Genomic DNA, 27,676 nt, shown 5'->3' with positions numbered 1-27,676 from the left:
AGTTTCCTGTGAATTTACCTGCTGTCCTCCACAACGCCTTAAGGGATCCTCATAAGATTTGAGCAGCTTTTTTGCCTGGTTAAAATTGTTCACAAAGGCTTTTAGTGGAAAGGCTTCCTATTGTCCCATTCAGTAGAGTTTAGGGAAACTCAAGTCACTTCCCACAGTGTGATCTCGTATGTCTATGGGCTGAGCTCTTATAAGGCTTGGCAGTATATTTATCTGAATGTGAGTGGACTCCACCTCTGAACCAAGGGAGCCCACCAACAATCCTCACTTCCTTGGTCGAGTTAGCTAGCCAGTGAGTCAGTCAGCTCGGGGCTGCAGTATTGCCATTGATGTCAGCGGCCGGGACAGCTTGCAGACTCGCGTGCCAGCAGCTGGGCAGGACACGCCCTTCCTCCCTCCCTCTTTCCAGAGCCAGCTGGTTCTTACCAGCTTTGGCAGCTTTGCACAGCACTGCTTGTGTGACTTCCTGTGGTTTTTCCCCTGTGCATCCAGAAGAGAACAATTGTCTTGCTTAGGGCAAGGATTGGCCTCACACACCTTGGCTTAAATGTGGGTGGATTTGTAGCCTTTAGGGTTCAGTTTTGAAATTATCCCTTAGAAATGATCAGAATTAGCGGGTGACATGTGCACAAGACTAATAGCATATACCTTGATTTGGGCTTGGGCTGCTTAAGGGAGAGACACACCTTGGCCAGCTAACCTGGGCTAAAGTTCGAATGCACTCTTAAGTAAAGTTGTAGTTGAAACAAAATCCTTTCATTATCCTAAGCTGGGACAAATCTAGGTGGGTGAGGGGTGTTTTTTAAAAGTAATTCCCCAGTGGTTTTGGCATTTCCTGGCCAAGGTAATCCTGCGAGCCTCCTGAGCGGGGTGAATTCATCTGCAGGCTCTGCTGCTGGCGCCCCACATTCACCTGGGCAGTGCCTAGTGTTCAGTGCGTTCTGCAACCTCTGTGGTCTAGCGCAGGGGTTCCCAGGGAAGCTGAGCGAGGCATCTTGGCATTTACTCCTGTTCCAGCTTCCATCCCATGACCTCCGATGCCCCCAGGAAGATCTAGACAGCATAAGGCTGACAGTGTCTACTTGCCAATTGACGATTTATGCAATGGAAGTACCTCCTTGCTCCCTTTCCTGTGATCTGGGCTGAGCAGGAGCAAAAAGAAGCAAAGACAACAAAAGACTAAACAATTAGAAAACTTGGAAAAGTTTGGGGAATTTTTGTCGTAATATTTGGCTCTTAGCCCATCTTTTAAATTTATTTTTCTAAGTTTTAAAAATGAGACTTAAAAAATAAAGTTGAAAGCACAGTACAATCACCACCTATAAACTTACCAGCTAGATTCAATAATTATTTACATTTTATCATTTTGCTTTATTTATGTGAGTGTATGTTTCTAGTCCATATTTTCATTTCTAAGACTTCCAAATTTCTGGTAACCCTTCTTTTAAAAGTTTAAGAATCAGCACTTCCTTATTTTCCTCTTAACTTTTTTCTTTTTGTTTGCAAAAAAATTTGCTAGGTAAATTTGGATTACTCTTGCCCAGATCCCTATTCTGGGTTGGATTTAACAAGAATTCACACTCTGGAAGAGTATCTTAAATCATTGTCTCCTACTGAGACAGTCTAGTAAGCCTGGACAAATGGGACAGGGAGGCGGAGACAGTTCAACAGCCGTTTACAGCCTCCAAATCCTATCTTCCCCAACCAGGGACACTTGGGAGTAAATGGTTTACACCTCTCCCCAACTGGGGTGTAAACAGCTTAAGTCACCCTGCCTCTGGGAGACAGGTAGCAGAGATCCAATTAGTGTCATTTGCACCAACCCCACCCAAGGACTGAGCAGTCTGGGGAATAAATCTCATTCTGATGCAGGGCTTCCAGCGATGGCCATTCTGAGGAGATCCTTCCCTCAGAGACCTCCACGCACACTCTTCCTCTGGGCTTTCCCCTCCACCTCTGCCTTTTTCTCTCCCAAGCCCTAAGGGCTCTTCTGTGCCCTCTGTCGCTTTCTAAATAAGCTTTCTCTCTATAATTTGAGTTCTTGGCTCTGAACTCTTTCTTTGCCAAACTCAAGAACTGAGATCCAACTTCACCAGCACTCTTGGTAACACTATTATTTTGGATTTTACAGAAGCCTAGTACTTTCTCCTTTTTTGTTGGGGCTGTATATATGTGTGTGTGTTTTAAGGGAGAAATCATTGTTTATAGATGTTCTCCTTTATAGGTATCTGAACTTAGAATTTGAATAGAATCAGAGTAGTTTTTAAGATGGGGCTGGTAACCCTGATTATCTGAACTCCTGGGACTACATTGATCTGGGTAACAAAGCATTCCTTGTTATCTGGGTTCCTGTAAACATAGGGGCAGAATAGATGCAGATTTCCAGAGGTGCTTATTCATACGGCAAGGAGGATTGTGCTCTTTTCTTTCTTTTTTTAAAAATCAGAGCTCAATTGCACCTGCCCACATAGATCTATAGGAGGTCATGAAATCTCATTTGGGTGATTACAGGAGCAGCTGGGAAAGCAAGGGAAAGAAGCTCGAGACATGGTAATCATTAAATAGTTGTAGTTATGTATTTATTCATGCACTAGTTCCTTTGAGATAAACCGTTAGTGGAAGTGGAGTTTGTTTTCTGAACAGTCACTGGTCTGTTGGGATCTGAAATATGTTCAAATAGAATGCAGAGTTTTGATTACAGTTGAAGTGACTCTTATTTACAGAATCTCTCATCTTCATCTCGGGGCAGTCGTCCCGTGGAGTGTAAGCTCTGCCATTGAGTTGCAGGTCCTAGTAGACCCTGTCTCGGGGGCCTTTGCCTCGGGCATAGGGGCCAGGGAAGCTCCTTATGCTGTGGGGTTGACTATTGTGTTTATAGGGTTTGTCAGTTTCTTTAAATGCGTTGAGTCCAGACGGGGAAGTGACGTGGCTCAGCAAAGAGGATTGTTTGAAACCAGACAGACCCGATCTTGAATCCTGGTTTTGTGACCTTGGTCAGGTTACTTAAACCTCAGTTTTCTCATCTGTAAAGTGGACCTAATAAAGACCGCTAATGGATTACATATATTTGTAACAACTATACATATAACAGCTAATGGATTACATATATTTGATGCTGGATTATTTTTCACAGTATAATAATGGCGCTTTTTTAAGGCCCTTTTTGTTTACTGGATCTGAGTAGTAACGAGCTGGTCAACTCAGATGGAATAGCAATTAGTTTTCATTGAATGTAGCAAATAGACTTTAAAAAAACATTATTAAAGTGATGGAAATTTTCACGAGTATAGCATAGAACTCTTGTTTCTAAGCGCTAGACGAGGTCTGGAGGGAAAGTTTAATTGGAAGGGTGGCTTTGGACTGTAAGAAGATTTCTGCTCGAGTCTGTCAGGCACATCTGGCTGCAGTGGGGTGGGTGGGGGGAGGCGGGCCTCTCGGAATCTAACTGGGCAGTGCCAGGAGAAAGGGAGAAAAGGGGTTAAGGGGGCAAGGGGTTAAGTTGAATTATTTTTGAAGATTGGTAAGGAGCATCCAGGCTGGGTAGTTAATGCTTCATTTCAGGGGGTCACTGAGGCTTCAACGTTGTTAATTAGTTTTATGAAAACAGATTGTTGCAGTCACAGGGAGATTGTAATTGGGTAGTCATCGAAAATAACTCAGGGGTAAACCTTAGCTGTGTGAACCGGTTGGGGGTAACTTGGAAGGCGAAAGGGATGTGGGGTGGGGGCCAGGGTGGGGATGGAGAATGCAATAGCGACAGGAAGAGAAACAATAAGACGTAGTTTGAACAGAGATGGCCCAGTCCAACCTTTTTCATTTCGAACAAGGGAAACAGGTCTGAGGAGGGAAGTGGTTTTCCTAAGACCACACAGCTTGTCCGTGGTGTATTGCCTTTCTTCCTTAGCAGGATATTCCAGGGTTCCCATGAGTATGATTTTTAGGAGCTGACTGTGGGAAACACAAAATGCATGCTGAAGAGATGACTTCTGAGGCCAGAGTTCTGGGTACATTCCCTCATGCAGAGTATGTTCAGGAATGTCACTGGATCATAGGAGGCAAGTGGTTTCAAAACCTTGTTTCATGTGTACACCACCCTTGTCTTACATAAAGTTTGGGAGGATTTTTCCTGTACTATTCACAGCCCCTACTGCCCCCACTCCCCACCCCGACCCTAGGAGCTAGAGAAACACTTCAGCCTTCCCCACCATAGCACCTTAGGAAGGGCCAGGCAGCAGGGGAGTGGTCTGATATTAAAGAGGAGACTTACTATCGAGCTTCGGCTTGCGGGTGTGATTTGGTGGAGCACCCAGAGTGAGCACTCAGGTTTGGGGCTTTGGTTGAGACGGGAGTGAGGATCATAATGACACAGCTGGGAATGGCTCATTCCAGTACAACTGCATTTCTTTAACAAGGAATACAAGGTAAATCCTTGTTCTTAGAAACATGGCTACAAACCTCCGTAGCCCAGAGATGTGCAGGCTCACACCTTTCAGTCAGTACCTCGTTTAAATCTGTTTGGATAGTTCTTCATACTCGGTGGTTCTGGAACTCAGAAAGGGAATAGTCAGGTCAGCAGTGGAACTCCTGTAGCTGTGACTCAGCTGCTGAGTCAGGGGGACCATCTACCTCTTCCCGTGTCGGTTTGGACTAATAACTTCAGTATCTGGAAGGACTCAGTGTACTTGCATGGAAACTAATCAGGAGGACACTTGGGGCTCATTCGGCCAAAATACATTACATGCTCTTGAAGTTTCCACAATATAATAACCATCTGGTTTGGGCTGTTTTTTTCCTTAGTATCCCTGACCCCTCCCCTTCTGGTCTCTCTTACTGTCTCTACCTCATTTCTCAGTTGAGTCTTCCAAGCTAGCATGGTTACCTCATGGCCATAGAGAGAAAAGAACCGTACTTGTCGAGTTTCTCCAAAGGTGCTTCAAATATCTGGTGAACACGGAAAAGAAAGGCCTGAGGGAAAAGTCGGCCAATGAAAGATCAGTGCAGTAAGTTTCGGGGAGTGTTGCCCTTTTGTGCCCGTGAACATTTAACAAAAGTATAGAGAGGAGCTCAGCCAAGTAGATGATCTTCCAGCTCTCCTGTTTCTTGGCTACCAGTGTAAATAGAAGAGGCTGCGGCCACAACACTTTCAAGTTAGCAGAAGGAAAATATACTTATCAGGGGCCACTGCTTTCAAAAATAACATTTATTGTTTTTCTAATTATAAAGTTAATATGTCCCTGTAGAGAATTTGGAAAGTTCAAAGAAGCATAAGGAATTAATTAAGTTACTCATTTGGCGAATGTTTTGAAAAGTTTATGCTCAAAGCGTTTGTAAGAAGATAAGACTCTCTCCTGTAAAAATCTGACTTTCTTGTTTAGAAAGTCTTCCCTTTTAGCGTCTGAATCTTATTAAAAGGGTTTGTCATTTGCTATAAACTCAATACTGAACCATGTATTTTCTGAATTAATAAAGTAAAGGATTCATCCTGGCTGGTGTGGCCCAGTATATTGAGTGCTGGCCTGTGAATCAAAAGGTTGCTGGTTCAATTCCTGGTTAGGGCACATGCCTGGGCTGCCGGCCAGGTCCCCAGTTGGGAGCATGCAAGAGGCAACAAATTCATGTATCTCTTCTACATTGCTATTTCTCTCCCTCTGTTTCTCTCTCCCTTCCCTTCTCACTAAAAGTAAATAAATAAAATCACTTAAAAAACAAAATAATTTGTTCCCTTCCCTTCTCACCAAAAGTAAATAAATAAAATCGTTAAAAAAATAAAATAGAGACTTTACTCCAAATATCCTGATGACTCAAATTTCCGATTAGAGATACCATGGGTAACACAATGCTGGAGTTGCATGTAGTGTTGCAAACCAGTTTTGGTGGATATTGTAAGTATTAAGGTAACGGGAGGAAGGAAGTTCCTGGGATCAATTTTTTATAGGAAAAAATGCAAATAACTTTAGAGAAATCCAGAATGCGCTCGTCTATTGTGTATCCTTAGGAGCCGTACAGATTTTCTGGAAAGGTTAATTGTCACGGTCTCTGGCTTTAACAGCAGTTGTTAGCTCCAGTCTGTGATGCTAAAACAACTCCTGGGGACATTTTCATATTCACTCGACTCCTTCCCAATTACAAGAGAGCATCACTTCATCATTCTGTCTTTCCAAGTTATGTTGGAAATCATGTGCTTAATTTCCACTGATAGGATCCTTTGGCAAAATTGGGGGGAAACTTACAAACTTCAAGTTTTGAACTGAGTTAGGAAATAGGTGGGTGGACTTCTTAGTCTGTTGGCATGTGATTTGTGGGCGGAATTTCTTTTTTAACCAAGAACAGTGCACTATATTGACTGACCATATTGTCCAATGTAGTGTCCCTGAGAACCAGAGTATAGACAAGCGCTCTTTGTCTGAGTGAATAAAAAATGTGTACTGGCATGAATGGGCCGTGTGCATTTTCAGGGAGGAAGGGCACGTGCCAGGCCCTATTGAATTAAAAATTTAAAAGCATCTATGTAAAACTTGTCTGAGGATCAGAAGGGGCCGCTGGCAGTGTGCATTGTCCAAGTCTTACACTAGCACTGGGAAGGTGTGGGTGGCTGTACACAGGAAAAATGTAGCTGGAGCATTCAACACGCAGTAATCAGTGGTCTTCAGAATCTGTCATCGGTTGGAGGAATTTCTTGGGCCTTAAAGGCTGTAAAAAAAGGCAGTTGTGTTTGCCTCGTGCATTTTACAACTGTTAACCTAATACTTTCAAATGAGAGTCGCTGACTTCTTGTTGGGAACTTGAAATTTTGTTTGACTTGTGCGAATGAAGTCCTGAGAATTCTAGTTAGCGGTGATGAGCAGCTTTGGGAAAAGCGCACATCACTCCCTGTGTGACCCGGCTCCCAGGTTTTATTGGCCAGAAGAGCCAACAAAAAGATAAAGTAAATGGACTAGAAAATGCCACAAGTACCCACCAGAGTTTTAAAGTGTAATGTCAAATGACAGGGCTGGGTAGACATATCAGGCCGACCTGCAGTGAACACTGGCTTTCTCCCCAGGGCTCTGTGCCCCCTCTGTGCCTTAGTCATTTCACCTGTAAAAAGGGGTGATGACATTTGTCGTTTCCCCTATCTCCACTGTACACCTGGTATAGCCGTGGTTGCACCTTAGCTGGCCAAAGTAGCAGCATGCTAACTCACTCCCAGAGTGGTGTTTGTGTGTGTGTTTGTGTGCCACAGGAGTATGGTAAGTTAAGGACTGTCAGAATGGGAGGGTTGATCTGCAAAAGATTAGGTGGAACAAAAGAAAGCACTGAGAAAAGATTATATCTTTTTTCTCTATAATTTTTAGGTATATAATTAAAAAAATTTTTTTATTCCCTCCCACAGCTGGAGACTGACAAACTTGCTCTTCCGATGAGCCCCAGCCCACTCAGCCCCAGCCCCATCCCCAGCCCCAACACGAAACTTGAGAATTCCACTCTCCTGACCGTGGAGCCCTCCCCACTGGAGAAGAGCAAAGGCTTCTTCGTGGACGAGTCTGAGCCCCTCCTTCGCTGTGACTCCACATCCAGTGGCTCCTCCGCGCTGAGCAGGACGGGCTCCTTTATTACCAAAGGTACAGGCATTCTTCAAGCCTTCCTCAAAAGAGCCCTCAGGACTTTTATCTTGCCACTTCCACAGTCCAGAAGTAGTTGAATCATTTGAATGACCTGCCCTGGAAAACGTGTCCTAGACAACAAGATAAAGATGGCCTCAGAGAAATCATGTCTTCGGCCAGTGGGGATCCATCTAGAAAACCTTTCACCCCGACTGCCTGGCTGAGAGCCCTTTGTCCGTCACCCTTTATCCTCGTGATGCTATCAGACGTGTTTCAGGAAAGGTCTGATGAAATGCAGTCTGGCAGGTTTTTGAAAATTCTTTACAAGGCTGGTAGAATCCAAGGATTTAAAGCACTAACCTATCTTGTGTCCGAAGTATAAGTTTTAGTGACTTAAATTAAAATCTGCTGTTAAGTGTGGTTGCAAACAAGTGTTTTAAACAATATGGATTGGTACTTTTAGTAAATAATTTGCCACATTCAGTTTTTAATAGTAGGGTAGGGAATTAACATGTGTACTATATTGATGACAGATTTTTGTTAGAAATTTTCTAGTTTATTTAATTCCACTTATATTTTAGTGAAAGGTTATATTTTATGTATTTATAAAATGTTTCATTTTACATACACTGAATATTTTACATATTTATTTATGTAAACTGTTTTACTTATTTGTGTGGTTTTGTTCTTAGCGGGTCAGTGTTAAAAAAACATGGCAACATAATTAGGAAGTCATAAGCAGATTACATTGATTTGGGATTTTTGAGAGGAAAGAATGGGCTGAGGTCTTTGTTTGATAAATGAACTACTGCCCTGGCTGGTGTAGCTCAGTGGATTGAGTGCGGACCTGTGAACCAAAGGATCTTGGTTCGATTCCCAGTCAGGGCACATGCCTGGGTTGCAGGCCAGTTCCCAGCAGGGGACGCAGGAGAGGCAACCATACATTGATATTTCTCTTCTTCTCTCCTTCCCTTCCCCTCTAAAGATAGATAAATAAAATCTTTTTTTAAAAAAGATTTAAAAAAATAACAAATGAACTACTGTTGGGGGAAAAGAGTAAAGTTTTTTGAGGGGGGATAGTTTTTTAGGTTTTCTTTTCTAAATATTACAGCATTCTCCTGAGTTTTAGAATAATTTAGGAGAAGTCATTTAGGGTTAGAAAAACTCCATGTTAACAGGCAGGCACATCAACAAGCCCATTCAAGCAGATCTTTTTCGGATCTTTATTAGGCAAATCTTGTTTTGGTATCTTATATGCAATGCAAGTAAAAATTCCTGTGTTGATTAAAATGGTCCAGAGGTTCACTCCCTCCCCTTGGGGTGGTGAGGTGGGGACAGCCTGGGGAGAGAGTCGCCATCACTTAGCTCTCCTACATGTCCCCCCAATACAGTCCCTTTTTCAGCTGTCCCCTTCCCTTCTCTCCCCTGTGCAGAAAAGAAGGACACGGTGTTGCGGCAGGTACGCCTGGACCCCTGTGACTTGCAGCCTATTTTTGATGACATGCTCCACATTCTGAATCCTGAGGAGCTGCGGGTGATTGAAGAGATTCCTCAGGCTGAGGACAAGCTGGATCGGCTTTTTGAGATTATTGGAGTCAAGAGCCAGGAGGCCAGCCAGACCCTCCTCGACTCTGTTTATGGCCATCTTCCCGACCTGTTATAGAACACAAGGGACACTGCGCTCTGAAAATTGCTCCTTTTAGTGGCAGGGTGGTTGTTTTTGGTTTNGCAGCCTATTTTTGATGACATGCTCCACATTCTGAATCCTGAGGAGCTGCGGGTGATTGAAGAGATTCCTCAGGCTGAGGACAAGCTGGATCGGCTTTTTGAGATTATTGGAGTCAAGAGCCAGGAGGCCAGCCAGACCCTCCTCGACTCTGTTTATGGCCATCTTCCCGACCTGTTATAGAACACAAGGGACACTGCGCTCTGAAAATTGCTCGTTTTAGTGGCAGGGTGGTTGTTTTTTGTTTTTTTATTTTGTTTTTTTTTGGGGGGGTGGCGGTGTTTAATGGAGTATATGGCCAGTGTTTGGAGTTCTTTTTTTTCCCCCTTTCTTTTTTTTTTTTACCCTCCTGTGAAGTTAGTTTATGAACCTTTTCAAGATGTAACTGTTGCAAAATACCCACTACTAAAGTTTTTTAGGTTCCATATTTTCTCTGTTTTGCCTTCTTCTGTATTGTCCAATTGTTCTGTGCACTTTAAATTCACTTCACGTACCGCAGATGCAGCGTGCCTGCTCCAGCGCACTGGACCGTGAGCCTCTCTCCAAGTGCAGTGGCATCTTGTGAATTCTGTAAGCAGTCTTCATGTCTCAACATCCACATCTACTTTTTTATTAGTACTATTTTTATTATTATTTGTCATTTATGAGTTTTCTTAAGGGTTAAGAACATGTAAGACCCCATTGAGTTACTGTAATTCAGTTAGATTTTGTGTTACCCTTTTAATATGCCTTGTTGTATAGTTCATATTCATGGCTGAAACTTGACCACACTGTTGCTGACTGTATGGTTTTCACCTGGGCACCGTGTAGAACGCTTGATTACTTGTGCTCCTCTTACACTAATATACTCTGGGCTGGAGACACGAAATCCTCAAGCCACCAGGACTTGCTATGTAAGGGGCTTGACACCTGGGCCACCAAAGAACTTGAACTTCACCTTTTAGGGGCTGAGCTGTTCTGGAACATATTGCTGCACTTTGGAAAGTCACAACTGAGTGCCAGTGGCACCTTTTCCATAGGGAATTGCCCCAGCTTTGCTTTAGAGATGTCTTGTTTTTTATCCACACATAGTTGGTAGGTCCAGTCTGCCCTCAAGGCCTCGGTCTTGGTGGGTTTCCTACGTCATTCAGTCACTTCAATTAAAAACGGCTGCCGCTGTAAGAACTCTTGTCTGATATTTGCAACTATGCTCCCAGTTATAAACATACTCTCCAATGCTCAGTTGCCAGATCCTAATGCAAAAAGGTGGTGTGGACTCCCTTTGTGTGGGTGGGGTTTGTGGATAATGGTGAGGGACTGACATCGGAAAAATGCCTTCAAGTGTACTAATTTATTAATAAATATTAGGTGTTTGTTACTTGAGTAGTTTGAGTATATTTAATTCTTGCCTTGTGCACGTGCTCAAGTTGTAACTCTTTGATTCGTCTCTTGGGAAAATATGCATATTCTGAAAACCTCAGCAAATTAACAAAGGTTTGTGTTGAGAAAAGTACCTGCAGATTAACGGAAAAGGATGAGCAAACACTAAATGACACAAATTTTCTAGGTCTCCTGTTTTTGAGGTTGTCTCTATTTTATTGTATTAATTTTTAAAAATATTTTATTTATTTATCTTTAGAGGGGAAGGGAAGGAGAGAAGGAGAGAAATATCAATGTATGGTCGCCTCTCGTGAGTCTCCTACTGGGAACTGGCCTGCAACCCAGGCATGTGTCCTGACTGAGAATCGAACCTCGATCATGTGGTTCGCAGTCTGGTGCTCAATCCACTGAGCTACACCAGCCAGGGCTTGTCTCTATTTTAGAAGTGAGATTTGGGGGGTAGAGAGGTGCATGCAAATGGTGAGAACTTAGAGTACATTCTTTTACTGATTTCCATCCAGGAAATTTACCACTCATGGGAAGATCTATACAAGTTCATAGGCTTCTATATGAAACCTAATTACCCCAGAGTAACTTCTTTCTTGGCAGTAAGGCAAGGTGAAATCTGATGATATGACATATTACATTGCATTATATTTATTATAATTTCTGTTTCACCACATCGCGTAGCTTGGGAACACTGAATCAACAGAATTCCAAGGGCCAGACCTCAGCAATTTTGAGTTCTTCTTTCAGTGAGTAACTGGAAGTAGATACCCTGCCTGAGCACTTTGAACCCACCTCAGGGTCTGTACAGGATTTGTTTTATTTCATCCACTCCCACGTGGGTAGTTTCCAGAGAACCATCCTGGTGTTCGGTTTAACTGGTTCTCAGGCTAGGTTTGCCTTCCTTTTGTGGATAGAGGTCAGGAATTCACACAACAAAAAAGCAAATTAGAATGGGTCATATATGGTAGCGGAGGAGACAGATTTTGTGTTTCAAAAGATTTCAGGACTGCCCCATTTATTGTGGGGGTGGAAAACAATGGATAGATGCAAAAATGCTATGGTTATTAAGGGTAAGTTACTCAAAGATTGGGGCTGCCCCTGACCATTTACACAGCTTTATGCTTTACAGAGTGCTTTGGCAGTATCCCATTGAGCCTCTACAATCACCCCATGATAGGTACTATTATTGTACCTTTACAACATGAAAAATAGGCTTGTAAAGGCTAAGGAACTTGCTTAAGGTCCTACGGCAGAGGTGTAGGAGTCAGACTTGAGTCTGAATCCAAGACTGTTTACTCTGTTCTGGACTAGTAACCAGAACTTCTTGGTCCAAAACAGTGGGCAAAGATCACAATGATGAAATTTATCTGGGTTATAAGTAAAGCTGTATACTTACACAATTCATTACATACTTTCACAATTCATTACATAATTGTGAAAGTACAGGGATGGGGTGGTCTTGAAGACCCAGGGGAAGGGGCACAGGGGTTGTGGTTAAAGAGAAGCTTAATCTTAAATTAACATGATACAGAGCTTTTCTAAAAACAAAACAAAACAAATGCAACCCCCTGCTGCTTGATTTAAAATATAATGTTCTGATCCAAGTTGATAGTCTCATTTATATACTATGTTGCTCACTGTGGAGGTTTTCTCTGGTTTGAGCTGCTAATTTGAGGGGTGCGCTGAACTGGAAGGTTTCCAATGTGGGCGGTGGGTTGCGGGGGGGGGGGGGGGGGGGGGGGGGGNGGGGGGGGGCGGGGCGGGCGGTGTGGCAGAGGCAACCAGAAGAGCAAGAAACACAATGAGAAGCAATGATTGGGGAATCGAAGCCTGATTGACAAAGACCAGATGGGCAAGGGAAAGACTATTGTTAGTTTTTTGATGGGCTAGGGGAGAGAGAGTTTTTCTTTAGAGAGGAATACTGTAGGTCAAACGCAGAGGAACTTTTAGACAATTTGACTGGGCTGCTTTTCAAAGGTGAGAAGGACTCATGCACCGGGGACATGGTGGGCCTGCCTGGGCTTCTCCCCCCTTCATGAAACACAGCCACCTGTGAATGAGCAGTCCGCTGTGAAGGCAGAGTCCCGGAGAGGTTTTGTACCCCCACCGTTTCAAACACTTTTATTTATTCTTTTAAATTTTATTTTTCAATTGCAGTGTACATTCAATATTATTTTTAGTTTCAGGTGGACAGCATAGTGGTTAGACAATCATACTTTACAGAGTGATTCTCCCGATATTTCAAGTACCCATCATACATGGTTATTAAATACCCAGAGGATTCAGGAAGGTTTGTGGTGAAGTCCAGAATGAGCTTTCCACACTTTTTTATGGAAACCCTCGTTGGGTCACACTTTGAGAAAAAGTGCTTTAGATTCTTGCTCGTTGGGCCCAGACCAGTGGAACCACACCTGGGAGCTTGTTAGAAATGCATGATTGAGGCCACTTTGCTGAGCTCTTTAAAATTTAATGAGCACATTAAACGCCTGGGGATCTTGTTAAAATGCAGATTCTGTTTCCATTGTTGGGGGTACCTGGGTGATGGGGATGTGGCTGGTCTCCAGATCACATTGAGCAACCTGAGATTAGGCTTCAGTTTCCCGCCAAGAGCTAATACGGAGATTACGCCAATTCCACATGAGAGAAATAAACGATTTCCAATAACCCAAAGAGATGTCCAGAGTCAGGCAACCTTGGTCAAAATCTACAGCAGTGATTTTCGATCCTGACTGCACACTGGAATGAGCAGAGGAGCTTTGGAAATCCAATGCTTAGGTTGTATCCCAGGCCAATTACATATGAATCTCATGGGGTGGAACCTGACGTAGGTTGAAAAAAGTCAAAAACAAAAACAGAAACAAGGAAAATAGCAGTATAGTGAAGATTTACTACGTAAGCGAGGAGCTCACATCATTTCATCAGCAAGGAGTACATTGGTCATTCCACCATTTTGCATGTGTACTGTTAACCATCTTGTCCAGACATTAGGCAAATCATGTGACTGCTTATACATAACACATGTTTCTAAAAGACTGAGGTCTGTCCAGAAAGTATTCAGCACATAGTATGAAAAATAGAGACATTTATTGAACAACATACAAGAAACACAGTGCATAGGAAAATGATGCCTCTGTCCCCTTTGAAGTAGGCACCTTGGGACCTCACAGTTTTCCCCGTCAACATCAGCTGCTGCATTGTATTTTCCTGAGTCTCATAAACAGTCTGAAATCTCTTCCCTTTCAAAGGTGATTTTGGTACAGGGTGCAGCCAAGGAGGGGCCCACCCTCAAAAAAAGATTTGAAATGGTGTCCAGAACTCACAGTGTATAGGAATATTGGAGAGACGTATAAGATGTCCTCACCCCTTCCCCCACAGATGTGAGTTGGGGGAAGGGACACGGAGCAGGAACATGCAGGGCTGTTTTGTACAGCCACAGCCTTGCAGCTAATCCATGGCATGGTCATTTAACATATCTATTATGTTAAATAGATACCATATCATCTAATACCATATCATACCTGCCTTTGGCAGGTCACTTGGATATGTTAAATGGCTGTGGCCAGGCTTGGAGCTGGGGGGATGAAGTCCCTTCCCCCCAAGATGTAACTGGGGGGCAGGTCCCCTGAGTTACAGCGCCTGCGTGGGAGCTTGGAGAAGATTGGCTCTAGGACATGGGGCCATAACTGCCCAGACTAACAAAGGCATCCCAGTAAACTTGTAATAATACAGAAATACTGGCAGGTGTAACTGATGGTGGGAGGAGTCGAAAATAGGGGTACAGAGGAAGATTGGCGTGGGCATTTAAACCCAGACATGGCAGCCATTGGGGGGAGAGCCATGCGGTTTTGGGCAAAGTTAGGACCCCCTTTTGCCCAGGTGAGAGAGAGAGAGAGCCATGCGGTTTGGGCAGAGTGCAGACCTCCTGTTTCCCAGGTGAAAGGGAAAACCACACAGCTTTGCCAGAATGGAGATCCCTGCAGCCAGGTGAAGGAGAAAGACACGCAATTTTGGTGGAGTGCGGACCCCTGCAGCTTTGGTAGAAGAGGCCCACGGGGCTTTGGGGTGCTCCCTTTGGCCACGTGGCCTGGAAAGCAGGAGAGACTTTGACTGGAACTTGGTACAAAGAACTCTTGCCAGTGGAAGGTGCCACATGACTTTGAATTAATTGGGATCCTGCCTGGACCTCAACATAGCTGATAATACCAGTGGCCTGGAAAAACGGACCTGTGCTCTTTTCCTGATTTATGGTACCCAGAGTTAGGACAGGGGGAGAAGGGAGCACTGTGTGTGTGTGTGTGTGTGTGTGTGTGTGTGTAGGTGTATACCCTAAAGAACTTTGATATTTTAATGGAGGTGTTAGGCCTGAATAGCATTAAATAAACATTTCGTTTCCTCTTCACAAATCTCTGGCATTGAGAGATGTCTTTCCAGTTGGTGACAGAAGATTGGGCTCAGTAGGGGAGTCTGGACGGTATTAGTATACCATCCTCTGGAGTCCGGGGCCCCAGTATATCTGTTCTTTAACAGTTTATTTGGCATCCCTGGATGGGCCAAATATTGTGCCCCCTTGGACCTCTGCTCTGTAACAATTTTAGCTTGGGAAAAGCCAGAAGTTGCAGAGCACCAAATCTGGGCTTAGTGGTCTCAGTCACCTGGGTGATTTGATGTTTCTCCCCCAAACTGCACAAGGTGTGATGCGTGAGGGGGCATGTTGTTGTGATGAAGCTGGCAATCACCAGTTGCCCATAGCTGTGGCCTTCCAAGTCACCCAAGTAGGTTCTGCAGAGGAATGTGCAAGCTTCATGTAAAATTTGATGCAGATCTGTTGTTTTCTTCACTCAGTCATTTTGAATGTGACATCCACACAGTACACATGCTCACTCAATGGCATCTACCCCCCACTGACTAGTACAGCAAAGTTGTCATTGCTCATGCATGTGCATTCCAGTCCACTCTCCTTGGCTGTCAGGTTACACTGATGTCTTGCAAACCATTCTTGTTATATTAGTTAACAGTGGCTGGATTTTTTCCGGGCGAACCTCATATATCCCTTCATGGAACTCCTCTTCCTCTTATAAAGTATTCAAAGCACCCGGCATTAATCACTCTTTAATCTTAACCCGAGGATTATGATGTAGGAACTATTATTATTTCCGTTCTACTTCTGAAGAAGCTAAGGCACAGGCAGATTGCGACTTTCCCCAAGTCACACTGCTAGTAAACGGTGGAGCCACAAAACCTGGTTGTAGAACTGAGTCGGCCAGGCATGGTTCTGAATGAGAAATAAGGTGGGCTAAATTCCTGCCTTCCTACAGCCTTTCGCCTGGACTCCACCAAAGCTGAATTGGTTTTGTTTTGGCTTTCTCTTTATTAAACAAAAAAAGTTACTCTGAAATAGTTTAAGACACAAGAAGTTTCAAAAGCAGTGCAGAGTGTTTCTATCTATTCTTCACCAAGATTCTCCCCAGGATAACTTCTTGGGTAGCCATAAAACATGACCCAAATCAGGAAACGGACAATGTCAAACTACAGACTTGACTCAGTTCACACCAGTTTCTATATGCATTTTAATTTTATTTTTTGGTGTACAGCACCATGAAATTGTGTCACGTGTGCAGGTTCATGTAACCACCATCACAGAATACAGAACTGTTTCAGTGCCACAAAGAAACTCCCTCCTGCTCACCTTTATACGCCTTCCCTTCCCCCCTGGGAACCGTTCTCCATCACTACAGTGATGGACAGTGGGGTTTGTTCGGATGGTATTTCCACAGTAGGCATGCACCGCAGTTTAACTGTTCACACACTGGAGGACATCTGGACTGTTTCAGGTAAAGCTTCTGTGATAACCCCTTGTGTCTAGGTTTGTGTGTGCACGTGTGTTCATTTCTCTAGGATAAATAAATACCCAGGTGTGGCTGCTCAGTAGTATGTAAATATATGTTTAACTTTAGAACTCTCTGTCAAACTGCTTTCACAGTTGTGGTACTATTGTATGATCCCAGAGCATCCTCACCAGTTCCGAATAGAGCTGTATTTTATATTTTTATTTAAAATATATTAATTATAGTTTATTAAAATATTTTATATTTTTATTTTAATCATTCTAATATGTGTGTAGTAATACAAACTTGAATTTATAGAATTTTGAACAAATGCATGTAAGAATTTAAAATTAAAAATTCTATCTCTGATACTTTTATTTAATTACTACAATTTTATTTTTTTCTCTTTATTTTATTTTGTGGTGGTAAGAATACTTATCATGACATCTCCCCTCGAACAAATTTTTAAATGTACAGTACTATATAATTGACTATAGATACAATGCTATACAGCATATTTCTAGAACGAATTCACCTTGCGTAACTGAAATTTATGTCCCTTCATTAGTAACTCTCCATATTCTCTCCCTCTCTAGCCTCTAGCAACCATTATTCTACTTTTTGATTCTATAAATTTGACTTTTAAATACCTCATATAAATGAATGTACACAATATTTATCTTTCAAGGACTGGCCTGCTTCACTTAGCATAATCCTAAAGATTCATCCACGTTGTCACACACTGCAGAATTCCCTTCTTTTTTTTCTTAAGTGTGAACAATATTCCATTGTATGTAGATATTAGATTTTCCTTATCCGTTTATCTGTCAATTGATGTTTAGGTTGTTTCCAAATCTTGGCTGTTGTGAATAACGCTGCAATGAACATGGGAATCCTGATTTCAATTCTTTTGAATATATACCCAGAAGTAGAATTTCTGGGACATATGGTAGTTCTATTTTTAGTATTTTGAGGACCCTCCATGTTTTCCAGAGTGGTTATACCCACTTACATTTCCACCAACGGTATACAAGGGTTCTCTTTTTTCCACATTCTCAGCAACACTGGCTATGTTTTGTCTTTTGGGTGTTAGCCATACAGACAGGTGTGTGGTAATATCTCACTGTGGCTTTGATTTGCATTTTTCTGATGATTAGTGATGTTTAACATCTTTTTATATATTTGTTGGCCATCTGTATATCTTCTGAAATGTCTATTCAACTCTTTAGCCCATTTTTAAATTGGGTGATTAGTTTTTTGTTTTGTTTTGTTTTTACCACTAAGTTGGTATAAACTTATATATTTTGAAAATTATCCCCTTATCAGATATATGATTTTCAGAGATTCTCTCCCATTCCATTCACTCTGTTGATTGCTTTCCTTGCTGAGCAGAAGCTGTTTAGGTTGGTGCACAGCACGCACCTATTTTTGCTCCTGTTGTCTCTGCTTTGGGGTCATATCCATGAGATCATTGCTAAAACCAACGTCAAGATTTCCTCCTATGTTTTCTTCCAGGAGTTGTATACTTTCAGGTCTTATGATTATATCTTTAATCCATTGTGAGTTAATTTTTATGTATAGTGTAAGATAAGGGTCCAGTTTTATTGTGATACGGAGAAAAGTCTCGATGCCCTGCTCTATATTAGTTTTGTCAGAGAAAAATTTGTTCAAATGGATTCAAGTCAGCATCGAAGACTAACGCTTAAATCACTCAGTATTTCCCCTGAGGTGTTCTGGGAGCCTCTAGTGACATGTAGAACAGTTCACAAAAAAACTTCTGTAGGCCAACACTTTTTAATTTTATTTTATTTTTAAAGATTTAATTTATTTATTTTTAGAGAGAGGGGAAGAGGAGGGGAGAGAGAGAGAGAGAGACATTGATGTGGCCTGCAACCCGGGCACCTGCCCTGACTGAGAATCGAAGCGAACAGGCCACCTTTTCATTTGCAGGCCAGCACTCAATCCACTGAGCCACACCAGCCAGGGCTAGGCCACCGCATTTTGAAAAAGCTACATACTAGGTGCCCCTCCCACCATCTCGTTAATATTACAGTGCTCACCAGTAGCATATTAAAGGACTTGGAATGTCCTATAATGAGTATTTTCTGAATTCACATGATCATGAAATAAACATGTATACATAGCACTTTTGTTTGTTCGTTTTTACAAATTCCTGTTGTCTCATAGAATAGTACTTTTCTACAGAAGTTAGTCTAGAGGACACTGAGGTAAATCGTAGTATTGTGGCACCCTAGAAAGGACCCTAGGTTGGTTCAAAAGTTCTGGGCCCTTAACTGCTGGTTAAGGTTAGGAAGATCTGAGTACATTCGAGCCGACTATTAGAGTAAGGTAATATCCCAGGGGCTCAAGAGGCCCTGAGAATTCAAGGGAAGTAAGAAGTATAAGACAGACACTTACTATGGTCATGTCAAATTCTGGGTCAGAGTCCAGCGTTCAGTCATAGAAGGAAGAAAATCAATATCAGAGAAAAGCAATTAGAAAGAGATAAGGTGGTGCTGATAACTGAGGCTAGGCTTTGGCAGAGCCAGACATCCACTCACCTTCACTTTCTCCTTGGCCAGAAATCAAGTCCAGGGTCATAAGGGAGGCTTCAGGCCCAGCAGGGGTTGGGGCAGACTAGGGAACTGTGGGATCATGAGCCCAGGTCGGGCTGTCAAGACAGACTGAAAATCTACATGGGAACCCCGCTGGGAGATATAAGGTGGTGGGGTCCCAGAGGGTATGTGTCCCAGGGATCTAGAAGTTGTAGGTCATGAGGACAATTTTCAAGGCCTTATGGTTTAAAATCCAGTGGTGGCTCCAAGCAGGAGTAGGGGAGGAGTCCGCAGAGCTGGATGTTAGCATGAAGATAACTAGCAGCATGTGTTGGGCAAGCAGCGTCTGAAAGATTGGAAATAGACCCTACTAGTGATGGTCTGAGAGTGGAGGGATTCAAGACAGGGATTTTAGGCTGTATGTACCCAAGAAACAGCCTGTCTTCTCTAAGATCAGGCCTATCTCTGAAGTTGGAGGCACAACTGAACTTGCAGATGAAGGTGAGAGTGGATGGATAGCAGCCATGCAAGACAGTACAATCGGGGCATAGAAAACGATGGACTACAAATGCGAAAAACAGGTGAGTGAGCCCCGGACTCAAATGGAGAACATATGGGTGGAAACAAAGTCACATCTGGATGCAGGGGAACTGGAATTGTGCTGGAACAAGATTCTTGCTGGAATCTAAAGCCAAATCTTATAAGCATAAAACTTGATCTCAACGTTGTCAAACTGTTCCCTACATCATCATCAGTGAGTCATCTTGCTGCAGTTTGGTTTCTTTTATTTGAGAAAAAAAGTTATAAATATAGTAGCCCCAGATAGCTGTGGCCCAAGGACCAGAGTATTATTATGTAAATATAAGGAACATTAGAGGTCATTTAATCACACCCCTCACTCCAGAGCTCACTGTTGCACACTTCATTGCAATTCAGATTCGTGACCCCTGGAACTTACAACAACATCAGTCCCTCTAGCCCTGGAGCTCTGAAACCAGTCAAGTGCAAAGTGCAGCATTTTCAACTGCCAAACAAATTGGGGTGCTGGTGATAGCCAGAACAGATATTCAATAATTCCATGGCAATGGTTGTCTGCGGCACTCCAATTCAGCAGCCAATTGGCAACCCTGGGTTTCGTTTTGAATTCTATGAATCTAGCTCAAAGCCTCAGCTCCATGACTCAATAGCTCTTGTGCCACGAAGCGAACATTTCCAAATGTGTTTCCACAGATGCATTGCAGTCTCAGTCAACCTAATAAAAACAATAACCAGAATGAAATGATTTCTCTGCATTTCCATCCTTCCATCCCCATTAGCATTTGTTTTATTGCCCCAAGAGAAACAAATATATAAAAGTAAGGTCTGGTCTAGTGTCTGTTTTGAAAACATTTTCTGGAAAGAAGAATGTTTGCAAACTAAATAGATGTGCATGCCTTCGACAATATTGCTGATCTGACATGTAGTTTCTATATCGTGGAACAATGTTTGGTGGAGGAACCAGTTCTTAGTAAACTATTGAGAAGATACGCTTGTTTCAGAGGGTATGTTCTCATAGGAGATACTGTTGAAGTTGAAAGTGTCGCAGTGAACCCGGGTGCTCAGAGAGGGCATTATGTGTCTCTCTCATAACAGGACTCCTTCTCCCACCAGCTCTACTCCACCCCTACGCCCTCAGTTCAACAGTACTGTCCTCCGAGACTTGGACTGTGCTTAATTCTATGTATTTCAGTGTTCGTTATTCTCCGCCCTTTATTCATCACATTTGTTGATCCAGCCACACAGTACATTTTGCAGTTCCCCTCATAGGCCCCAAATTTCCTTCCCTGACCTTGCCAGGGCTGCTTCCTCCACCCGGAATGCCATGTTGCACCTTTCACCACTTCCATCCTCCTTTGTCAGCAAATTCATCCTTACTCTTTTCAGCTGCACTCCCCACCTTTCTCCAACTCTCAGCCTCCAGTGTCTGCTAGGTGTTCTCATCTCATTTTCATTTTGCCTACTTAGATGCTAGGAGCTGGGCCCAGTAAATGTTGATGGGAGTAATAAAGGGAAGTTAGGAAGTTATTAGGAGATTGGCTAGGGATGAAGTCAGGGCATTAAGAAGAAAGGGAGGTAGGAAGGTGAGCCGGATGTCACCCGGAGCACTACAACATACAGCATTGAATTCGGAAAATGGCTCTTGCTAGCCAGGTGTGTCCAATTCAATAGGAGTTGATGAGTGAGACCATTAAAGCTAAAATTACAGGGCAACGCATTCAACATCAATGATAACGAATAAACTGTGTAAATGTAAAGTGGAGAAGCAATTAAAATGGAGTCGAACTGGTCACTTTCTGCTCACCCTGGAAACTGGGCTTCTTGCTTTCCTCTCTGCCATGCCTCATCCCTTGTTTTAGGAAAAGTATAATTTATGTAAAATGCCCTCCTCCCTTTTCTTTCTTTTTGAAGTATCTGCATCATGAAATGATACAGTGCTTTGGATTTGTTTTACAATAGTTTGGGTTTGGGCAGGAAGTGAGTGGAATATACATGAAATAAGCTTGGCTGTGAGTTGATTATTGTTGATTCTGGGTGATGAATTCTGGGTACATTGCGGTTTATTGATCTATTCTACTTTTGTATAAATTATTTCTAATAAAAATGCAAAATAAATACTCTTGGAAGCACGAGTTCTTCTCTGGTTAAATAATTCACCGGGATAGATTAAATACTAGCTGAAGGCTTGTAGATGCCCTCATCAAAATTTAACGTACACATGAAATGTGTCAGATACTTGACAAGGTATAAGATATTTGCTGAGATAAATGCAACTATCCCTGTACTCTCTGTTTCTTCCTCAAACTGAATCAGTTGTCCTGGACCCTGACCCTGATTCATCTGGAGGGAGATGGCGAGTATAGCCCGTGGTCCCACATCTGGCTGGGAAGAAGCATCTAACTGAATTTAATGCTGTATGTTGTAGGGCTAATGCTCCATGTAACATCTGGCTCACCTTCCTACCTCCCTTCTTAACGCCCTGCCTTCCTCCCTAACCACTCTCTTCATTTACTAGTTTTCTTTATTAATCCCGTCATTATTCAGAGGGTTTAGCTTTCACTGGATGCCAAGAAGGGTCATTTACATATTAAATAGCCACCAGATAGGGGGACACTTACACTGTCCTTATACACTGTCAAGCCATATCCCTTATCTGGTTAGGCTTATCTAGTATCTTTAGATAAGTAAATTAAGGCACAGAGAGGTTAAATAACTTGTCCAATTCACACAGCAAGTTCGGGGTGGACTGAAGATAGACCCTTAAGGTATCAGCCCTGACTGGTGTGGCTCAGTGGGTCGGGTGTCTTTCCTGAATACAGAAAGGTCCCAGTTTGACTCCTGGTCAAGGCACATGCCTGGATTTCAGGCCAGGGTTCCGGTTGGGGACGCATAGGAGGGAACTGATCGATGTTTGTCTCAAACACTGATGTTTCTCTCTCATATCGATGTTTCTCTCCCTCTTGATCTTCCTCCTTTCCTCTTTATCTGAAAGTAAATAAATAAAATCTTTAAAAAAATAAAAGAATCTTAGGGTGTCAGACCCCAAAGCCAATCCAGTGAATTACTAAGAACACCCAAGGCAGCCCTACACTGCCTTGGTTTCTGCATCTACTCACTTGTTCTCATATCTTTTCTCTCTCAAATACTGGCTTTACGGACAAGTTTCTTACTCTCCTCCCATTTAGAGGTTAATTTTTCTCTCTCTTTATTGTATACCTAATGTTGAATGGCCTTAGGCTAAATGTGATTATCCTTAGTCCCCAGATACACTTCCCCCACCCCCCATAAAGCTATATTATTTTTGGGTTTGGAGTCTTTGATATTGCCAATCAGGAGATGTGATGACGAAATGGCAAAGGGAAAAGAGGAGAAGGAAGTGGACCAGTCAGTTGCTCTCTTAAGAAGTTACTGATGCCTCTTCTTCTTTCTGGAAACAGCTCATCAAAGAAGCAGAGCAGGCTAATGACACTAATAACTAACGTTTGGTGAGCCCCCAGTGGATTCTAATGCTGAGCACTTTATATAGTTTTCTTAACTTTTAAAACAACCAAGTGGGGTAGGCACTGTTATCTCCATTTTGCAGATGAGGACCTATGATAATGGACGTTAAGGACTTCAAGCCATTGCAGCTGGTGGGCATTAGAGGAGAGATTTGCACCAGGACTGCTGTGGACAGCTGTGCATGCTTGGAACGCCTCTCTCTAAGGGTCACAAATGTGCCACATGGAGTAGTGTGGCCCAATGTGAACCCAGGCCCAGCTGACTCCAGAGTATGAACGTTGAACTTGGATCTTGCTTTCTAGGTGTGGGCTGGGGCTTGCTTTCTCTTTTCTATATTCTTTTGTCTTCTTTTCTTTTCTTTCTTCTTTTAAAAAAATATTGTACTTATGGATCACTTCTTGGTCTTTAGTGTAAGATCAAGTGTAGTATCTGTTCTTATCAGTTTTAAAAATTTTACGTATTGATTTTAAAAAGAGAGAGAGGATTTGTTGTTCCACTTAGCTCATGTGTTCATTGGTTGCTTCTTGTATGAGCCCCTGCTGGGGGTTGAACCTGAAACCTTGGCATATTGGGCCAACACTCTAACCAGCTGAGCTGCCTGGCTAGGGCTAAGCCTGGGCTTTCTGTGACACACACAATCATTGCTCCCTGATGTGCATAGGGTTGCTACAATGACATTTTGAGGGATCAGTGTGGACTGGTAAAAATAGTTCATGGAAGAAGTGAACCCGAGACACACCTTAGTGAGTAGGCAGATTATTTTTAAGCAGAGGGAGAAGACGGGATTTCTTAGGCAAGACAGGAGGGGGAAAAGGCACCAGAGTTAGACATGAGCATGGAGGGTACAGGGAAGAGTGAGGAGGCAGGGCTGATTAAATCAGGTGTGTAGATGAGCAAAAGGGTCTAAGGATGGAGAGTGAGGCAGGACTGGACTGGGGTGCCTAGAATGGGCAAGAGCGGTTCAGACTTGAAGCAGGAGACCATGTGGAGCCAGGGGAGTCATCTGATCTGGGGAGGGGTGAGATGAAAGCATTTTTCAGCAGGATTAGCCTGGCTGAGGCACAAGATGCCTTGGTTTTAGACAGGTTCAGACCAATGGTAGACAAGCAGTCTCAAAGGAACTCTCATATCGTGAGGCTGGGCCCAGCTTTGTTTCTAAGTTGTAGTTACAGCAGCCTCTTAGGAAAACGGGAATTGTCTATGGGACCCGTCTGCGTCTGGGACTCATCCTAACACAGCTTTGCTTCTATGCTGTGGTAATGTAAACTGAAGGACTCAGGAGGCTGGAGTTTTCCGAGGTAATAACTCCCAGAACCTGCCTGGTCTGGTTTTCCTCCCCTGCCGAGAGGAGAAACGCTTTGTTAAACTTGGCCAGGGGCCTTTGCAGTCATACTCCATGGCTGACTCTTTGGCTCACCTCATCTGCCCTTCTTGTGGGGCCTTTGCTCCCACCTGTTCATACATTGCACTTACTTAAACCTTCTCCATCCCTCTCTGGCTTCTTTACTTGGAGCCTCTAAGGGGAAATACCACTGCTAAGCCCCAGCGGCAAAATTTGGAAAGACAGTAAGCGCAGCCAAGCGTTGGATGGCAACTTAATGAGAGGGTGAAACTCGTTACTGCTGCTCTTTCACTGACACTGTTTTATAAGGAATAAAGAAGGCTCCCAGCGGGCACTGGTGCGCTGCCTCATGACAGGTCAGGAGCAGGGCTTGCGTTGTGGTTCCTGCTCAGTCATAGCCTGGCCCAAGCTCTGCACCACCTCCAGGCCTCACTTCTCCATGGCCCCACTGGCGCCGTGGGGGTTTGGGCTTCTTACTCTCTTGCTCTCTGCAGCCCCAGCCTTCAGGAGTCCCTGTGGACTGTCCCATTCTCAATATGTTGCATGGGGTGGAATCCTGGCTCTAACCAGGACGGTGGCTGCCCACCGAGGGCATGTGAAAGCAATGACCAAGTAGGAACCACTCCTGCAAACAACAGTTATACATGCGCTCACACAGACAAACAGACACACGTACACACACAACTCACATACACACTCACACACAACTTTTCTTTCTATGACTCTGATACCTCTCTCTCCAGAGAGAATCAAGTTGAACTACATTTCCCCCAAGAAGCTTCAGTGAATGTATTACCTGTGTCCTTGTCACTGAAATGCTCCCGCACTGTGTTAAGGCCCTTGGTTGGGACAAAGTTAAAGGAAATTGTACATGTTTAATATATTTGTGTGATTTTTTAAAGGCACGTAATGTCCTGCTTTCCCTGTTCTGCCCCGTTTCCTTGACCTTCCAGACCCCTTGTCTGCTATTTTTGCCGTATAACAGCAATAGTCAACCAGAGATGGACAAGTAGGGTGCTTGAGGCTCTTGGCGCTGTCTCAGAGCAGCATAGGCTAGGGTTTCAGCCGGGAGAATGATTCCAGTCTGGGTAAGGGGCTCAGTATCCAACCCTATAGGGAGTTTTATGTGAAAATTACCAATGAGAAGAGAGGTTTTCACTGTCCTAGACTCTTCAGGGAGCTGAGGGGCTGACAGGTTCAGGGAAGGTTTCCAGGAGGTGTGTCTTCAGTGGAGATGTAAAGGACTGGGAGGATTTGGGTGAGTGGGGTGGACACATGGAGATTTCTCAGGAGGAAGTAGGGCGATATGCATGTGAGAAAGGAGGTCCCCAATCTGGACTTGTTGGTTTGAGGCAAAATTTCATGGGCAGTGGTGTTGGAGGGAGAGAAAGAGGCATGAGTCAAGGATACTGGCATGAGTGGAAGAGCTGGCACCTGGAAAGACAGGGTGTGTGTGTGTGTGTGTGTGTGTGTGAGAGAGAGAGAGAGAGAGAGAAGCAACTGAAATGATGGCAAGATGAGGGAGTAATTTGAAAGTCAATTTCTTTGGGGATAGTTCTCTTTCTTGTCCTTAGATTCAGCTCTTCTTCCTAGTCTTGGATTTATTTACTTTGCTTCACACCGAGGCTGTAATAAATACCCATAACCCTGGGTCTGCCAGCCTATAAGCAGGGACCCTAGACAATATGATTGGTTCCATATTAAACTGTTGCCACCACTAAAGTCACATGAAGGTCTCCTGAGATTGCGCCAGCAGTGCTGTGGTCAGTGATGAACAGAAGGTAACATATTCCATCTTCCTCAAGGAGCTGAGCTTTCACTCCTGTTAAGCAAGCAACCAGTTAGCCAAATAAATACTGATTGAATGTCTATTATGATGCTCAGTATTTGGAATTCTAACTCTGACTTGAGATTGGACCTGCCTTTGCTCCAGAATCACTTGGTTTCTTTGAACTATTTTTATTTCTTCCTTTGGAGACCAAAGGAAGAGCTCTGTCCTAAATGCTTATGGCACAAGTAAAGAAACAGGATAATTCAGAATCAGTACAGAAAATTCTTTCAGTTATTTAGTTCTACAGTGATTTTGCAGTACGTGGATATGTTTCCTCTCATTTTAGAGACATGAAATGAAATCACTTCCTATAATGATGGAAGTACAGGTGAACATGGCTTGCCCACTTACATAACCACAACAAGATTACAACTAAAATACAGAACAACCCTCACTCAGAACCACCAGAAAACAAGTTCAATGGACATATGACAATGATGGGATCAAAGAAATCACATCCATCCAGACAGGTAGGAGGGGTGCAGATGTGCAGATGCTGATCAGGCTGGTCCCACACCCATGAGTAGTGGATAAAAATTTGAGAGGGATAATTCAGAAGCAAGGAGTCCCAGCCCCACACCAGGCCCTCTAGCCCAAATTTCCAATGTCAGGAAGAAAAGTCCCCATAAATTCCAGCTGCAAAAATCAGTGGGGATTCAGTCAGTGGAAGAAATTCCTGGAGTCCCAAGCAGTTCCTCTTAAAGAACCCATAAGTGGACTTACTCACTCAGACTCACTCCCTCTGAGTTCTAGTACCAGGGTAGCAGCTTGAAAGACACTAGTGGCATAAAGGGGGAAACTGAAGTGTCTGGCATCAAGGTGAGAGCTGGGGAACACCTTTCTCCCACACAGAAAGGCAGGCAGAGGCCACTGTTCCTTTTCTGAACCCTCCCATCACAGAGCCACAGAGCTGGCAGGTAGGTGCTATATCTGAGACTCCATCCAGCTTGCTCACTCTGTTTGCCCCCACCCTGGAGATCCCCTGAGGCTCTGCCTCACCCAACTTATAGGCCCACCCAAGCTGTTAACAGTGGTTTTATAATATAAATGACTGGTCTTGGCTCATGCTTCATGACTTCCTAGATTCTCTCAAACAAGAAACAGCTGGCTTCAGTGAGACCACAGCCCCTGTACCCCTTGCTAAGTGGCCCTGGTCCTGTACTAGCAGCAGCATGCCGAGGTTCACAGCTTAGCTTCACCTGGGAATCTTCAAGTCAAGCACAAGTAGCAACCATCTCAGATTGCTTGTAACACATTCAGGGTGGCCCTGGGCATAACATCGGTGCGGGCTGACCTTGGCTTGCACCACCGGGAAATACGAGTCTGCACACCCCATGGACAGCTATAGACCACATCAGAACACCACCACCTTACCCCTGTACAGCTGATCCTCCAAAGA

The 27,676-nt window shown here is 43.5% G+C and overlaps 1 protein-coding gene and 1 non-coding gene across 3 annotated transcripts in view; both read left to right on the top strand.

Annotated features, from left to right (window-relative positions):
* The window catches only part of TNFRSF21 (TNF receptor superfamily member 21), a 64,257-nt gene extending 53,577 nt beyond the window's left edge, over positions 1-10,680 (top strand). Inside the window, exons 5-7 of one of the 2 annotated variants that reach the window (XM_037054441.1) lie at positions 7,382-7,610; positions 9,026-9,093; positions 9,340-10,680. In XM_037054441.1, the coding sequence (XP_036910336.1) occupies positions 7,382-7,610; positions 9,026-9,093; positions 9,340-9,501 (459 nt within the window). In that variant the 3' untranslated portion in view covers positions 9,502-10,680. Of the gene's footprint in view, positions 1-7,381; positions 7,611-9,025; positions 9,320-9,339 lie in introns of those variants that run through there. The other variant, XM_037054438.1, reaches the window with a different exon arrangement.
* A 12,814-nt stretch (positions 10,681-23,494) lies between these two features.
* Positions 23,495-23,678, top strand: LOC118994423 (U2 spliceosomal RNA). Its single transcript, XR_005068044.1, has one exon. It is a non-coding gene; the product is annotated as a U2 spliceosomal RNA (small nuclear RNA).
* Positions 23,679-27,676: the final 3,998 nt, after the last annotated feature.

Source organism: Sturnira hondurensis, unplaced genomic scaffold (genome assembly GCF_014824575.4).
Source record: "Sturnira hondurensis isolate 20B ecotype Veracruz unplaced genomic scaffold, ASM1482457v3 Scaffold0000880, whole genome shotgun sequence".
NCBI classification, from domain to species: domain Eukaryota; kingdom Metazoa; phylum Chordata; class Mammalia; order Chiroptera; family Phyllostomidae; genus Sturnira; species Sturnira hondurensis.
The sequence above is the reverse complement of the archived record's forward strand: the minus strand, read 5'-3'. Positions and strand labels throughout refer to the sequence as shown.